A 15,574-nucleotide genomic window follows, 5' to 3' on the forward strand; every position below is an offset into this window, starting at 1 on the left:
AAATGGACTAACTGTTGGGGGCCATATTGCAAACGGACTAAATGTTAGGGGATTGTATTGCAAGCTTTAAAAGTTGGGGTCCTAAATGAAAGCTTCAAAAAAGTTCAGTGACCATTACTATACTTTACCCTATTTTTTTTTTCAAAATCATCACTAAAATAATTAACCCATCGTTTTGAAATGCACTATACTTTGCTTGCAGTAGCATCCAACCATGCACATGAATTTCTTGTTTAGTGAGTGAGGGATGTTCAAAGAAGGGCGCCAACTTTATTGTTGTTATTAGCACTTCAATTCAATACAAAAATGAGTTCCAGAGAAAGTTGCAGAAACGAGCTCCACACTGCCATTCGCTAACTCAACGACTGTTATCTTTATTCTACTTCCAAATGGTAACCCTTGACAGAACTCTACACCCTAATCTCTCTTGTTTTTCTTCCAGATCCTTTTTAAAGAAAAAAGATTGGATATTTGACTCCCTTTAACGAACTCATTTCTCTTAATGCCTTTCTAAATCTAGTCTTTACAATGTTTTCACAGATCTATATAACACTTCGAAAGTCTTTTATTTGGCTTCTTGAAGTAGAACTGAGCTTTTCCGTTGGGAGTGCATTGACTTAATCTGGGTTGGAAATTAATGTGCCTTTTCGATGACGAGGTTATGCTTTTTATGCTTCATTTTGTCACTGAGATGTAATCTGTCAACTGTTTTTTTTATGATGTTTGATTCCTTGTGTATATATGTTGGGAAAATAGACCCCTTGTAATCCAACAATCCTTTTAGATCACAACATTAACAAAAATACTTGAAAAATAAAAGAGAGAAAACACAATAATTTAACGTGGAAAACTCCCAAATGGAGAAAAACCACAAGCGTTGTCAAAAGACAACCAAGAGAAAAAATATTTACTATGTGGAAAATTATTACAACCACACTATAAAATATTTAACTCTCACACATGCCCAAAAGCTAAAGTACACCCCAAGAGAATTTCCCTTTAAATTCTCTACTAGTATAGCTAATAGCTTTCTAGTACACCACTTGTTTTTTTGGTGATTGACATACATTTAACCAAAGGGAAATGTTCTATTTATAGGCTAAGAATTTTTTCATCCTTTGTTCATTTCCAATGTGGGATTTGGCCAATTTTTGCCAAAAACTAACAAATCTCCACCTTGGCAAAAATTCCATACAATTCTTTACCATAAAAATAATAGCTACCTCAATAACACCATCAGCTATGATAGTCACAATTCTAAAAACAAGAATTGTCATACTCCACCATAAGAGTATACACACTTGGAATTCACTAACTCCAAGAATTTTTACCTTGACCAGTTCATGTCGAAAAACTGCTAATAAGTTATGGTGCAACTTCCAATATTGACTTTCTAGGAAGTTCATTAGCCATCGACATCAATTCCACCACACATCTTGCATCAACTGTCAACCAATGCCCATGTGTAAATGTGGACATGCTACCTTTTCATACATCCTTTTCCATGGCAACTCAATTGGTAGCTATCATGCCATGAGGATATATATCTTACTTTAAAAAACAAATTCATCGTCTTCATTTTCAAAGACGACTACATTAGTAGCATCACTTTTGGAGCCATTAGCCGAATTAGCTCCACCGTTTTTGCAATCCTTCTTTAGATGTCCAGGTTGCCCACATCCCCAACAGATAATTTTCTTTTTGGAGCCTTTATACTTCTTCCTATTTCCACAAACCGACAATGCTCCACTTTCAGAAGATTTGTTCTCTCCATTTTTCAGCCTTCTTTCTTCCGAAATCAGCTTACTTGTCACTTCTGAAAAATTCACATTCTCTTTCCCGTACATTAAAACGGTTTGCATGTACTCATAGGAAGATGGAAGAGACCAAATAAGTCTCAATGCTTTATCTTCATCATCAATCTCCACTCCAATAGATTACAGTTCAGAAATAATCCCATTGAGTGCACTAAGGTGGTCAGAAATTTTTGTACCTTCTTCCATTTGCAATTTGTGAAATTTCTCCTTCAAATATAACCTATTTGAAAGACTTTTAGCTTGGTACATTTCCTCAAGCTTTTCCCAAAGCTCCTTTGTTGATGACCATCTAGCAACATTAGCAAGAACATTTTTTGCTAGACAGAGACGAATCTGACTTGTTGCTCTCATGTCTAACTCCTCCCATTCTTCTTCACTCATCTTGGATTTTCCCTTGTCTCCACTGCTGTCACTAGGTTTATCTGGTTCATTTCCTTCGGACAAAGAAGCTGGCTTTCCCTTTAAGGCCTTATACAATCCAGACTGGATTAGTATCCTTGACTTGTACTTGCCACAACCCAAAATTAATTCTCCCATCAAATTTCTCAATATCAAATCTGAAACTCATTTTTGCTTAACAATGCTCCAGTGATCTCACACGTGAATAATGAGTGAACAATTGTGTCTACAAAATGCACTAAGAAAGTTTCCAGGAAAGATTGGGGGGACACAAATGGTACCGCTTAAGTCCCAACCTCCTTAGGCGATTATAGCCTTTGTGACAAAACTTTCTTGGCTGCACTTACTTACACAATACCACACTCAATAAACACAATAACGTATTTAAAAGATCTCCAGTTGGACCACAACAATTTCTAAAAAATCTTTTATGATGTAGAAGATCGGACAAAGCCGCAACCACAGAGCATACTAAGAATTTTAAAGAAATTCTTACCCCGCCTTGAAATTTATCTTTTACCAAACCATTGGCTCTGATACCAATTGTTGGGAAAATAGACCCCTTGTAATCCAACAATCCTTTTAGATCACAACATTAACAAAAATACTTGAAAAATAAAAGAGAGAAAACACAATAATTTAACGTGGAAAACTCCCAAATGGAGAAAAACCACAAGCGTTGTCAAAAGACAACCAAGAGAAAAAATATTTACTATGTGGAAAATTATTACAACCACACTATAAAATATTTAACTCTCACACATGCCCAAAAGCTAAAGTACACCCCAAGAGAATTTCCCTTTAAATTCTCTACTAGTATAGCTAATAGCTTTCTAGTACACCACTTGTTTTTTTGGTGATTGACATACATTTAACCAAAGGGAAATGTTCTATTTATAGGCTAAGAATTTTTTCATCCTTTGTTCATTTCCAATGTGGGATTTGGCCAATTTTTGCCAAAAACTAACAATATATATATGTATGGAATCTCTTCTTGGTGTCTTTAAGCAATGCATCTTTGGTTGGTTTTGATGTGCAGGGCAGCAGAACAGCTCATCGGAATCGAGCAAGACCCAACAAAGTTCACACCTTCAAACACAAGATTTCAACGAGGAAGCTCAAGTATAAGCAGAAGGTTCGGTGATGGAGGAAGACGAGGCGATACATGGTGAATTCTACCTTCTTGCAAAGTCATACTTTGATTACCGAGAATATAGGCATCTCCTTAGCAAACTTTTCGAGACCAGCACCTATACCCGATTGTCTGGAAATGAGGTCGTTTCCGTCATCTTTTGACCATCTTCTTCTTCAATGGAGACATCCATGGCTGGCATTCGAACAACGAGTCTTGAAGGTGTCTTTTTCGGCTTCTGAAGGGACTTTCCGTTCGGTTTCTTGGTCCAGCACTGGGACAGAAGGAGTTAGTAGCACTGCATAGAGAGAGGGAGAGGAAAAGAGTTTTGAGGGAGAATGATTTGAAGGAGAGTTTTTTGGGGTTTTGAGGAGTGGAAGAGAGACGAAAGTTAGGTTTTAGTGAAGAAGATATAGGGAGAGGATCGCATGCTTTTTTTAAAGTTCTTTTTACATGTTTTTAGGTGTGTTCAAATAATCGAATTAATTCAGTTAATTGATCAAATTGAATTAGTTCGGTTAATTCGGTTCGGTTATCAAATTAGTTCGGTCGATTAACGGTTAAGAAAATTTTTAGAATTCGATTAACGGTTATTCGGTTCGAATTCAGTTAATTAACCGAATTAATCGAATTAACCGAAATTAAATTTTAAATATTATATATATTATATATAACATATGGACTCAATCCAAATCATTTAAAACCCAATTAATAATTTAAGATCCAATAACTTTTAAACTTAAATCAATATTAATTAATTAAAAAATTATATAAATTTTTTATTTTATAATTATATATTATTTAAATTATTTGTAAACTGTTTTTTAATTAAAAAATATTAAATATATTATATATAACATATGGACTAAGCCCAAACTATTTAAAACCCAATTAATAATTTAAGATCTAATAACTTTTAAACTTAAATCAATATTAATTAATTAAAAAATTTATCTAAAATTTTTATTTTATAATTTATATATTATTTAAATTAATTATAAAAATTTTTTGAATTAAAAAATATTTAATTTTATATAAATTAGAAAATTTTAAAAAAAATTCGGTTAATTCGAAATTAACCGAATTAACCAAAATATATTCGGTTCGGTTAATATGTTCGGAAAAAAATTCTGTTCGGTTAACGGTTAAAGAAAAAAAAAGTTTTGTTAATTCGGTTATGGTTAATTCAGTTCGGTCGGCCGCCGTTTTAACCGAATGAACACCCCTACATGTATTTGGTTTTAATGGATAAAACTATGTAATTTTTCATGGAGAAGACTAGCGGATAATGGATAGGGGTGTAAACGAGTCGAGTCGAATTCGAGTATTGTCGAGTTCAACTCGAATTCGAAAAATTTAAACATAAACTCAACTCAACTCGAAAACTAGCGAGCCTAAAATTTTCAAACTCGACTCAAACTCGAAAAAAAAATTGAAACTCAACACAAACTCAAAAAGACTCAAACTCAAAATAAAATTCAAGAGCTCGATTCTGAACTCAATTCAAACTCGAAACTACTAACCGCGTGACTCCATAAATTAAACTAATGAATTTACGCTTTAATTTATAAGCTCACTTGTGGGTATATGCTTCTATCTTAAAGATGTGAGATTCCTGTCTTTTCTGCTTCTGTAACTCTTCTCCAACAAGCTCCCATCTTCTGCTAAATATACTCTCAATTTTCCATCCTTTCATCGTGCCCTTTAAAGTCTACTCCATCAATTTATCCTCCACTAATTGAAGCATTTCTTCCTAAAATAATAAGGAATTTGTGCAAAAACAAGAGTTGAACCAGCTGATGAGTGGTAAAGCTGCTTCTTCATCATTGCTTGTTCAAATGGATTCTGCTGAGTCACCAATTCACCACTCTCACGCCACATGCGCACTATTTAGTTTCATATCTTTAATTTCTCAATTTTCATTTTCATTTTCATTTTCACTTTCTTTTTTCTTTCTTTCTGTTTTGGGTGAATGTAAGTATTGGATAATTTTTGGTAAAAGTAATTAAATTGATATTTTATTATTTTAAATTAAATTAAATATTCTTAAATAAATTGAGTAAAATAAATATTTTTATTTATATAATGCCTAGAATTTATTATTTTGGAATAATTTTATTTTTTTAATTTAACCTTTTATTTTGTTTTTAAGTTTTAACGAATTTTTAAGAATCGTATACAATCTTTTTTTGGATTTTAAATATTTTTTATAATTTTTGTTGAGAGGGAATAATTTATATATATTTAAACTATCAGAGATTTAAGTGATATTTGTAAAAAAATTCATAAATTTAAATTGTAAAATTCATCCCGACTCAAGTTTTAAAAATCAGAAAATTTGAATTGAAAAAAATAACTTAAATAAATCAATTTCTATTACTGATGTTATTGATTGTGAGAAAATTAGGGTTATGCCAAGTAAACATTTAAGATATTTGAGTTCAACCTTGATGTTATTTTTAATTAGGGGTAAATTAGCTTTAGGCCCTCTAGATTTATGCGTTTTGTACAAAACGGTCCCTCATTTGTTTAAATTTTCTTATTTGTTTTAAATGTTCAGGTGTCATTTATGTTATTTTCCATATTATTTTAGTTTAAATCAAATAGGATCAATTGCATATAAGACCCTGTAGTTTATGCGCATTTTGTATTTAAGTCATTGGTTTAATTCCAATTTTGTAAGTTTAATTTTACATTTATGTAAATTTAATCATCATTCTAAAGTTAGTATATTTAGCTTAAATTAGTCCTCACATTTAAGTTTCTATTAATTTAGTCCATGTTTAGGATTGTTTTCTTTAATTAGTTGTGTATATTTATTTTGCATGTTGATATGTTTATGTATAAGTATGCGAATTATTTATTTAGGAGTCACATAACAGCATTTTGCATAATTTGTATGTTACCTTCATATGCATAACTTAAACCCTAAACCCTAAATCATATCATATAATTAGAAGGGATGAGATGACTTAGTGAAAGGAGAGAGAATAGACTTGTTTTTCTTTTGCTTTCTGAAGAACAAAAATCTAATAAGAAGCTTGAGTCTTTTTTATTTCTACTCCTCTTCTCTTCTCAGTCTTCTCTTTATTTACTGCTTCGATTTTCCAACTCTGTAATTATTACTTTCTTTTTTTTTAGAGTAGAATATAGTAATGCATATATATCTGTCTTGTTTTACTTTATATGATACATGTTAGTAGTAGGGATGATCATTTTCTCTTAAATATGATTTGATGCCATTAATTTTGTTAATTAAGATATTAATGTAAGTCTAAATGAGTTTTTTCTTTCTTAATTCTTTATAAAATCGGTTACACTCTATTTTGATATATTTTTTTAAATTATTAATATTTAAATTGAATCATATTTTTATTATATTATATTTATTGTCAAATAAAAAATTAGTTATGAGGTAAGTACAATATAATATTTTGATATTAAATGCTCAAACCCTTGATATTTACGATATTTGAATCCGAAACCTCAAAATATAACAACAATTTAAAAAAGAGAAAATCGCCTCAGTGACCAAAAATGTCTTATAATATACGATTTTAATCAACTTTTTTTGGATTTGCCAAAATGACCAACAAAATCGCAACGCGATATCAAAATCGCAACGCGATTTAGAAAATCGCAACGTTGAAAAGAAAATTGCAACGGTCAAAAGAAAATCGCAACGCGATCTTCCAAGAATCGCAATGCGAGCCAAAGAATCGCAATGCGATTCCAAGAATCGCAATGCGATCTTCGAAGAATCGCAATGCGATTCAAAGAATCGCAACGCGATTGAGAAAATCGCAACGCGATTGAGAAAATCGCAACGCGATTCCAAGAATCGCAAAGCGATTGAGAAAATCGCAATACGATTCCAAGAATCGCAAAACGGCAAAAGAAAATCTCAAAAGCAGTAGAGTTGTTCGTATTGCATTTGTTTCTTAAAAATTTTCTCTAAAAAGATAGTATCCGCGCGGACGTGTCGAAGACACGTATTACCACGACCACGACCACGACCACGACCACGACCACGACCACGACCACGACCACGACCCGAGACGAGACGAGACGGCGGCGGCGGCGGCGCGCGAGAGTCCCCCTTGTTCTCTTTCACTCAACAAGGAAATGAGAAATCCAAGCCTTAAATACACTTCCCAATAGTGTTTCCAATACTATGTGGGATTGAACATTACCAACAACCTTCACATGTCAACCTATTTTGTGTGCTTAATTTGACTGTGCCATTCACTAAAATTGTTGGAGATTAGTTCATTTGAAGAAGTGTAACTAATAAACCATAAGCCAAGTAAATTGCTTTTATTTGTCGTGAAATGATGTCCCTGCAACCTTTGGTGGAACTTTGGACCTTGTAATAAACTTGAACTATGCTTCCAGTTCCATCCAGTAGATAATTTAAAATCATAACTTGTAACTTTATCTCCAATATCACAAAGCAACAAAAAATCTACAAGAAATTGATCAGCTATGAGGAGAGTCTTGAATGTAGAATTGTTGTGTATAAATCCACATGTATGCATAACCGGGTAGAAATTATATTTGTATACGGCAACCCACCCTTTTTCACTAAACAAAACAATTTTGGCATACCAAATGAACTAATCTCTCTTATAGTCACACTCAAGCTCTTAGCAAAATAGGTTGACATGTGAAGATTGTTGGTAATGTTCAATCCCACATAGTATTGGAAACACTATTGGGAAGTGTATTTAAGGTTTGAATTTCTCATTTCCTTGTTGAGTGAAAGAGAACAAGGGGGACTCTCGCGCTCCGCCGCCGCCGCCGTCTCGTCTCGGGTCGTGGTCGTGGTCGTGGTCGTGGTCGTGGTCGTGGTCGTGGTCGTGGTCGTGGTCGTGGTCGTGGTAATACGTGTCTTCGACACGTCCGCGCGGATACTATCTTTTTAGAGAAAATTCTTAAGAAACAAATGCAATACGAACAGCTCTACTACTTTTGAGATTTTCTTTTGCCGTTTTGCGATTCTTGGAATCGCGTTGCGATTTTCTCAATCGCATTGCGATTCCTGGAATCGCGTTGCGATTTTCTCAATCGCGTTGCGATTCTTTGAATCGCATTGCGATTCTTGGAAGATCGCGTTGCGATTTTCTTTTGACCGTTGCGATTTTCTTTTCAACATTGTGATTTTCTAAATCGCGTTGCGATTTTTGTTTCGCATTGCGATTTTGTTGGTCATTTTGGCAAATCCAAAAAAAGTTGATTAAAATCGTATATTATAAGGAATTTTTGGTCACTGAGGCGATTTTCTCTTTAAAAAATTAGTTATTAAAAATATTATCATTAAAAATATATTAAATATTTATCATTAGATAAATAATTTTAATATATTAAAATTAAAATTTGAGGGTAGTTGTATTATATAATTTTTAATATATTTTTAAAATTTTATAATTATCAATAATGTATTTTTAATATATTTTTAATAATGTAATTTTAAAAAATCTAAAATTTTAATATAACATTTCTTTCGAGCTGCTCACGAGCTTTTCGAGTTGAATACCGAGTAGCTCATTTCGGCTCGTTAAGAACTAGAGTCGAGCTCGAGCTCGAGTCAAGTCCATTCGATCCGAGTATTTATCAAACCTTGATCGAGTCGATTTCGAGTAGCTCGCGATCTGTCTCGTCTCATTTACAGCCATAGTAATGAAGAAAAATAGTTGCTAATGATTATTTTGTCCTTACTTCTCCTTACGTTTCTAGAGATGATTTTAAAAAAATAATTAGGTGAGTAAAATAGAATCGTAAAAAAAATTAAAAAATATATATATAATTTATTTTTATTATTTTTAATAAAGTTAACGATTTGAAATAAATAAGATAATGAATTAAACTTTAAAGAATGAAATATCTTAAAAAACACTTTTAAAAACAACTCAAAATAAACAACATATTTTAGAAGAAAATGGTCCATTTAAGCAAACAAAATCCTCTTCTGTTGAAGATTATGAGATATTTTTATATCCAAATTCTAAACCTTCCTAAAATACCTGATTTTTATTTAGGTTTAGGAATAGTTATAGAGTAAATCCAATTTACAAATTTAGCCCCCATTTAAGCAATGACGTAGCGTGTTTTTATTCAGTTTTAAGCACGGAGTAAATCCAATTTCTCGTACATCGTAGCTACACCCTATAATTATCTTAGAACCCTAATTCACTTTCGATTTTAACGAACCTAGTAAAGACTCGCTGAACAGGGTTCTCTCGCCATTTCTCCTTGTTTTCGGCGAATACTTAACCCTGCCCGAGGAAAGTCTTGCAAGTAAGATTGGAAAAGGAAAAAAAAAACCTTTATTCCAATATTGCTTAATTGTTTACACCTGATATTTATGGTTACTTTTTTATCAACCTTGTTTGTTGCTTAGGGTTTCAATGGCTGCACCCAACACGCCGGCTGGAATAGACAAAGAGCAGGTTAACTATTTTTATACTTTGTTTTCCCCTTTAGTTCATGAGCTAAAGCATTGAAGAAAATACCTGGATCTTTTCGGCTGGTTAATTTGCCTTTTCTGTTTTGCTTTATTTGGACCTTCTAAGTAATTTTAGATCTCCGGTCTCAATGTATTAAGGTGTTTCGCTCTTTCTCATTAACTAATGGGAAATGTTTTTTGAGACTTATTTCGTTTTGGGTTTTGATTAAAAGTTTGTAATTTAGGTGTTTATTTTCTATTCTTGCAATGTGGATGATTTGAAGTTTTTGTTTTGAAAACATGGCAGGCCTTTGGCATGGCTGAAACAGAGATGGAGTATCGGGTAGAACTCTTTAACAGGTAAGAGAGAATTGCTAAACGTTAATGTACTAGTACATGTTTAAGTTAAAAAGTAATGTCAAGATTGCTATAGGAAACTTTCAAGATAAAAATAAAAGGATTTCTATCAGAAACGCCTGTAAATTAGTTTTCTTGTATGCTTACTATATCTGCCAAGAAATGAAAATTTCAGGGCTCAGAATTTGAAAGAGGACCTTTGTGGCCTGATTAGCTTTGTTGTTATGCATAGTGTGACAATTTTTTCCCACTATCAAGTTTTTATTTCCAATACTCCTGAGTTCATTTTGTTTTGTGATTTATTCAGGCTTGCACAAACATGTTTCAACAAGTGTGTTGACAAAAGGTATGAATTGCCACAATCCCACCCACCTTTTTTGTTGCGTCTGTCAATCTATTTGAGAGATAATACACACGTTACTTTTTCCCCCTGGAAATGGTGTCAATCATAATATCTTTCTGCTTTAGGTACAAGGAAGCTGAGCTAAACATGGGTGAAAATAGTTGCATTGATCGCTGTGTTTCAAAGTATTGGCAGGTAAGTAAGCTTAGGTTTCAAAGTATTCATGCATATATATATATATATATATGCATGTGTGCATATTATCAAAGTAAGCTTGTCTTTGTACTAACTATATATAATTGCATCCTCTTGTTCTATTCTTAATTTACCTGAGTTATTTATTTACAAGCTGTATACAACACATGGTTGTATTTTTGGTCCTAATACTTTGCTTAAAGTTCTTGTAATCATATTTCCAATTTGAGTCAAACTACTACCCGAGTCTTGATTTGCTGAGTTTTCTTTGATTTGTTTGATCTTTGTATTTTATTTTCTCATTAGTTGGCTGAAATTTGATAGTGATGCATACAACTTTTCTTATTTTTGTAGGTGAATAGTATGATTGGCCAGATGTTGAGTGCTGGCGGTCAGCCTCCAATGTAAGATACTGCCGTTCACCATTCTATATTATTCTTTACATGTAAAAGCATGGCTGGTCCTGCTGGTGGCCAATGGTGAACTGGAGATGTCTTTGATGTTTTTTTATTATTATTATTTTACATTTTGTTCTGATACAATGTTTGCCGCAGTTTTGTATTTTTTTTACAATACAATAAAGATTTTGGTGCTGAGGGGATTCTTGGTTAATTGATTTTCATCAACAATGTACTAAATTTTAAATTATGGGTTTTTTTAATAAAAATAGAAAAGAAAAAAGAATTGACACTCCCATTTGTATCTGGATGGATTGGAGCTGATAATAAAAAAAATAGCAAATATTGATAGCTACAAACTAGCATATATATATATGATGAATTATTACCTTAATGAAATTTATTTTAAAAGATAATCTTTTAAACTCGAGTATGATTCAAAAAGATGATTGAACACGAAAGAAATATGAGTTTCTCTGGGTGCACGTTAGCATGGCTAACGGTTCCGAGCTCCTCCGTCGTGTCTCTGGTGTCCTTTGCTGTCTTTTGGTGCCCTCATCTCTGTTTCTCTTTGCGATTGGTTTTTCGCCTTCCTCGCGTGAAGTCGTGGACTGGAGGAAGCTTTTCTCTTGCCCAGAGGGTCATGATTTGGAGTATTTCCCTCTTAGGGTTCACGATGGATCCCTATCTGTCCATCCCCCTCAAGAGGTACTTGAATCAGGAATCAAAGAATGGAACCTCTCTCTAGTGGGTCAGTTTCTTGGCGCAACCCCGAGCTTTTCTTCAATGCAACGATTGGTGGACAGCTTGTAGAGGAAATCCCACGCGGGAGAACAAATTCAGGTTAGCATTGTTGGAAATAATCTTTATGTTTTCACTTTCTCTTCTGCAAATGCTCGGGATTGGGTTTTAGAACATGGGCTATGACATGTCTTAAACAAACCACTTATTATGCGTAAATAGGAGTCGAATCTTAATAAACTTAGTTTTGATCTCTCTAGTATTTCGATTTGGGTACATCTCTACAACATCCCTCTAGGGCTTTACTCTCGAACTGGTCTTAGCTACATTGCAAGTGTCATTGGAACTCCTCTTTCTATGGACACTGTCACTGCAGCTAAAACCTATTTAGAGTATGCTAAACTTTTTATTGAAATAGGGATAAATGATAAAATTCCTAAAACTGTTGATGTGGTTCTATCAGAAGGAACATCAGTTTCGATTGTGGTAGAGGTGCCTTGGTTGCCAGCTATGTGTATTAACTGTAAATCTTTTGGTCACAATGCGAAGGTCTATTCTTCAAAGACCCAAGCAACTGTTAATCCTCAAGTCTGGAGGAAAAAAGAACCAAATCCTATTGTTGTCGATGTCGAATCCCCTGTAGGAGGTATTGAGCTTCTTCAAGACAAACCAACTTCTCTCTCTAATGCAATTAATGAAGATAGTAAGCACAATGCAAACAGTGGTAATTTTCCTATTGACAAAATTGAGGAACTTCAGATTAGTCCAGTAACTGTTGTTACAGAATTTGAAGCAAATACTGCTGAGGTTAATCAGGAACCTTCTAATCCTGATTCCAATGCTTCTTCCTCAACAAGTAAAGGTAAACCCCCTTCTTCTATCCCTAAAAGAGAAAGGGGAAGACCTGTTAAAGTCAAACATTCCTCGGACTCCTCAGGATTTTCTAACTCGTTCCTGGCTCTTCAAGATGTTGAGGAAATCCCATCTGCACCTGTTGACCTTAATAGAAAACATCGGGAATCTTCACTAGGTCAGGCTGTTATAGTCAAAGACCTTAAATCAAAAAAGAAAGAAAAAATTGATAATGCTAAATCTAATGTAGATGAGGGTAGAGGGAGTAATTATGATTTCCCTTCTCAATGATCTTAGTATTTTGGAATGTTAGAGGGCTCAATTGTCCTCTCAAATAAGATAGGGTATTAATAAGAGCTTCTCAAATAAAAGTTGATTTTTTTGTTTACTTGAGACTAGAGTGAAAGCTGAAAAGTTTGTTGCCTTAATTGGTTCTAAGTTTGCTGACTGGAATGTCCTTTCAAATTATGATCATGCTTCCAATGGAAGGATATGGATCCTATGGAAAAAAATCTTTCATTATCTGTTATCCAAGCCTCTGACCAGTGTGTTTCTATCCAATGTCACTTCCAAAGTGTTCCCATTGTTATCTCAGCAATTTATGGGAGTAACAATGGCATTACCAGAAGACTCCTATGGCAGCACCTTCATGAGCTTGAAGGTAACATAGGTCACCTCCCTTGGTGTAACACCCCCAACCCGGATACGAGTCAGAGATATTACATTGACTTTTAAAACACAACTCATTACAAATAATAGCAAAATATTTGAACTTATATTACGAAAAATACAATAATATACATATGTTAATATAAGTTTACCAAAATATTCAGAGCATACACAACTTAACTCTTTAGTTACATGTCAACATCCATTTTCATAACAAAATGACCTACTGATTAAGTTGCTTCTGATCTGATAGTTGCAGGAGTAATGTTGTCCAACTGCTTAACCTCGATCGTCTACTTTATCGGATCCTACGTGTGAAACACTCACACGCTAAGTCATCGACTTAGTGAGGCAATATAATAATAATATCGATAAATATAAAGTAATTGCCAAAATAAGATGGGTTGCAATGATAAGATGTATGTAAATAATGCAATAACCAGAACCATGTTTCTTACACATATACTTATCAAATTCACATTCATAAGTTCGCCTTAGTAAGTTCATTAGCCCATGGTACCATACAGAGAACCTAAGGTATGTGAGTATTGTGAGGTTGTGCACTATGCTGCCACCACAGCTCATATAATTGCACCTAAGTGCCACGTAGAATTGCACCGGAGTGCCGCGTAGAATTGCACCGTAGTGCCATATAATAATGTCCATAAGGACCACATATAATTCCTTAAGAATCATATGCATATGCCAAGGATCAAGTATGTGTCTCACCAGACCTCACACATGTTCCAAAGAATACATATATGTCTCGAAGGACCACATATCATTCCTTAAGAATCATATACATATGCCAAGGATCAAGTATGTGTCTCACCAGACCTCACACATGTTCCAAAGAATACATATATGTCCCGAAGGACCACATAGACCCTCTACCCTTGGCATGCCAAATATACCTATAGTTCTCATTTACAAAACATGGGCTTTCACAATTTATCTTATTTGTATCACGTAGACATATTATTTTCATACCTTTATCACATAACTCGTATAACTTTTTCTTGCATATTCATGTCTCATAATGCATATGGTATGGATTCATGTCATATATCATAATATGAAATACTATCATGTATCAAAATATTGAATCTAGACTTATCACAAGTCTAGAACTGAATAAAATACATATTCATGCTATGCATATGCACTCACCTAGATTTCTTTATCTTTCCCTCGATTGATCCTACTTGTTGATGGTTCCGGAACTCGTTTAGGCTCGATATCTACATAGTAATTCATTGATACTTATCAGTATACTAATTAATATATTCTAAACTATCATTTCTCAGGCTAAAAGAAAAGCCATTTTCATCTTTTAATGGAGGTATGCATCGATGCACTACACCATGCATCGATGCATAAATCCTATTCGATGTTTGTATTTAATGGGGATGCATCGATTCACTCCTTATGCATCGATGCATAAATCCTATTCGATTTTTTCTTTTTAAATTAATGCATCGATGCACTGCATGTGCATCGATGCACCTTAAATAATTTCTAGGATTTATCATCGATGCATCGGTGCACAATGAATGTGCATCGATGCACATTGCCCAGAATTGTCATTTTAGCACGAAAATCTCTTCTTAGTCTATTTAAAACTTTATATTTCCCCTCTTTATATATCCTTAACTTGCATACTCTTACTTAAACTAATTATTATCCATTCCATACTTTTGAAACTTAAAAATCCAATTCTCCATGTAGAATTTAAGAATCTAACCCAAATTCCAACATGTTCTAATTTGAATTCTAACACCTCATACTTCTTAGTTAGCTTTATGACAAGTCAAATTCCACTTCTAATTCTTATTAGGAACTCTAATCCAAGATTTCACTTTTTTACTTCCTTTATTTGATTCTTCATATTCTCCTCATCTTATGGTTTTAAGATAATCTAAGTTTTCCTTAAGCTTAGTTATCAACTAAGGATCAATAAGAAACCTTAAATTCATCAAGAATTTAATCAACAAGAAAACTCACCTTTAGCTTGGTCTCTCGATGGAGAAGAAGAAGTGAAGAAGAAGAGAAATCTGGAAACTTTTGTTCTCTTCATTTGCCTTCCACGTGGATTTAAATATCCTCATCTAATATTTAATTATTTCCCCTATTAAAAGACTCCTTTACCCCTTTAGTTCCTCCTTCTTTATTAATTGATCATACACAAAACATTCCCATTAAATCTTTCAACTATTCAATTTATCT

General features: G+C 33.5%; 1 protein-coding gene across 2 annotated transcripts; it reads left to right on the forward strand.

Moving 5' to 3' along the window:
- The first annotated feature begins 9,536 nt into the window (after positions 1–9,536).
- On the forward strand, positions 9,537–11,346 carry LOC120137112 (mitochondrial import inner membrane translocase subunit TIM10-like). 2 transcript variants are annotated; one of them, XM_039152952.1, is made up of 6 exons: positions 9,537–9,645; positions 9,749–9,797; positions 10,101–10,153; positions 10,458–10,496; positions 10,619–10,692; positions 10,762–11,015. In XM_039152952.1, exons 2-6 carry the CDS (start codon positions 9,756–9,758, stop codon positions 10,815–10,817), a joined length of 264 nt encoding a protein of 87 aa, XP_039008883.1. In that variant the 5' UTR covers positions 9,537–9,645; positions 9,749–9,755; the 3' UTR covers positions 10,818–11,015. The 2 variants fall into 2 exon arrangements, with proteins under 2 accessions (XP_039008883.1, XP_039008884.1); XM_039152953.1 differs by lacking the exon at positions 10,762–11,015 and adding an exon at positions 11,043–11,346 and having other exon boundaries at positions 9,545–9,645; positions 10,619–10,688.
- Positions 11,347–15,574: the final 4,228 nt, after the last annotated feature.

This window comes from Hibiscus syriacus, unplaced genomic scaffold (assembly GCF_006381635.1).
Source record: "Hibiscus syriacus cultivar Baekdansim isolate YM2019G1 unplaced genomic scaffold, ASM638163v2 tig00110652_pilon, whole genome shotgun sequence".
Lineage (NCBI taxonomy): Eukaryota > Viridiplantae > Streptophyta > Magnoliopsida > Malvales > Malvaceae > Hibiscus > Hibiscus syriacus.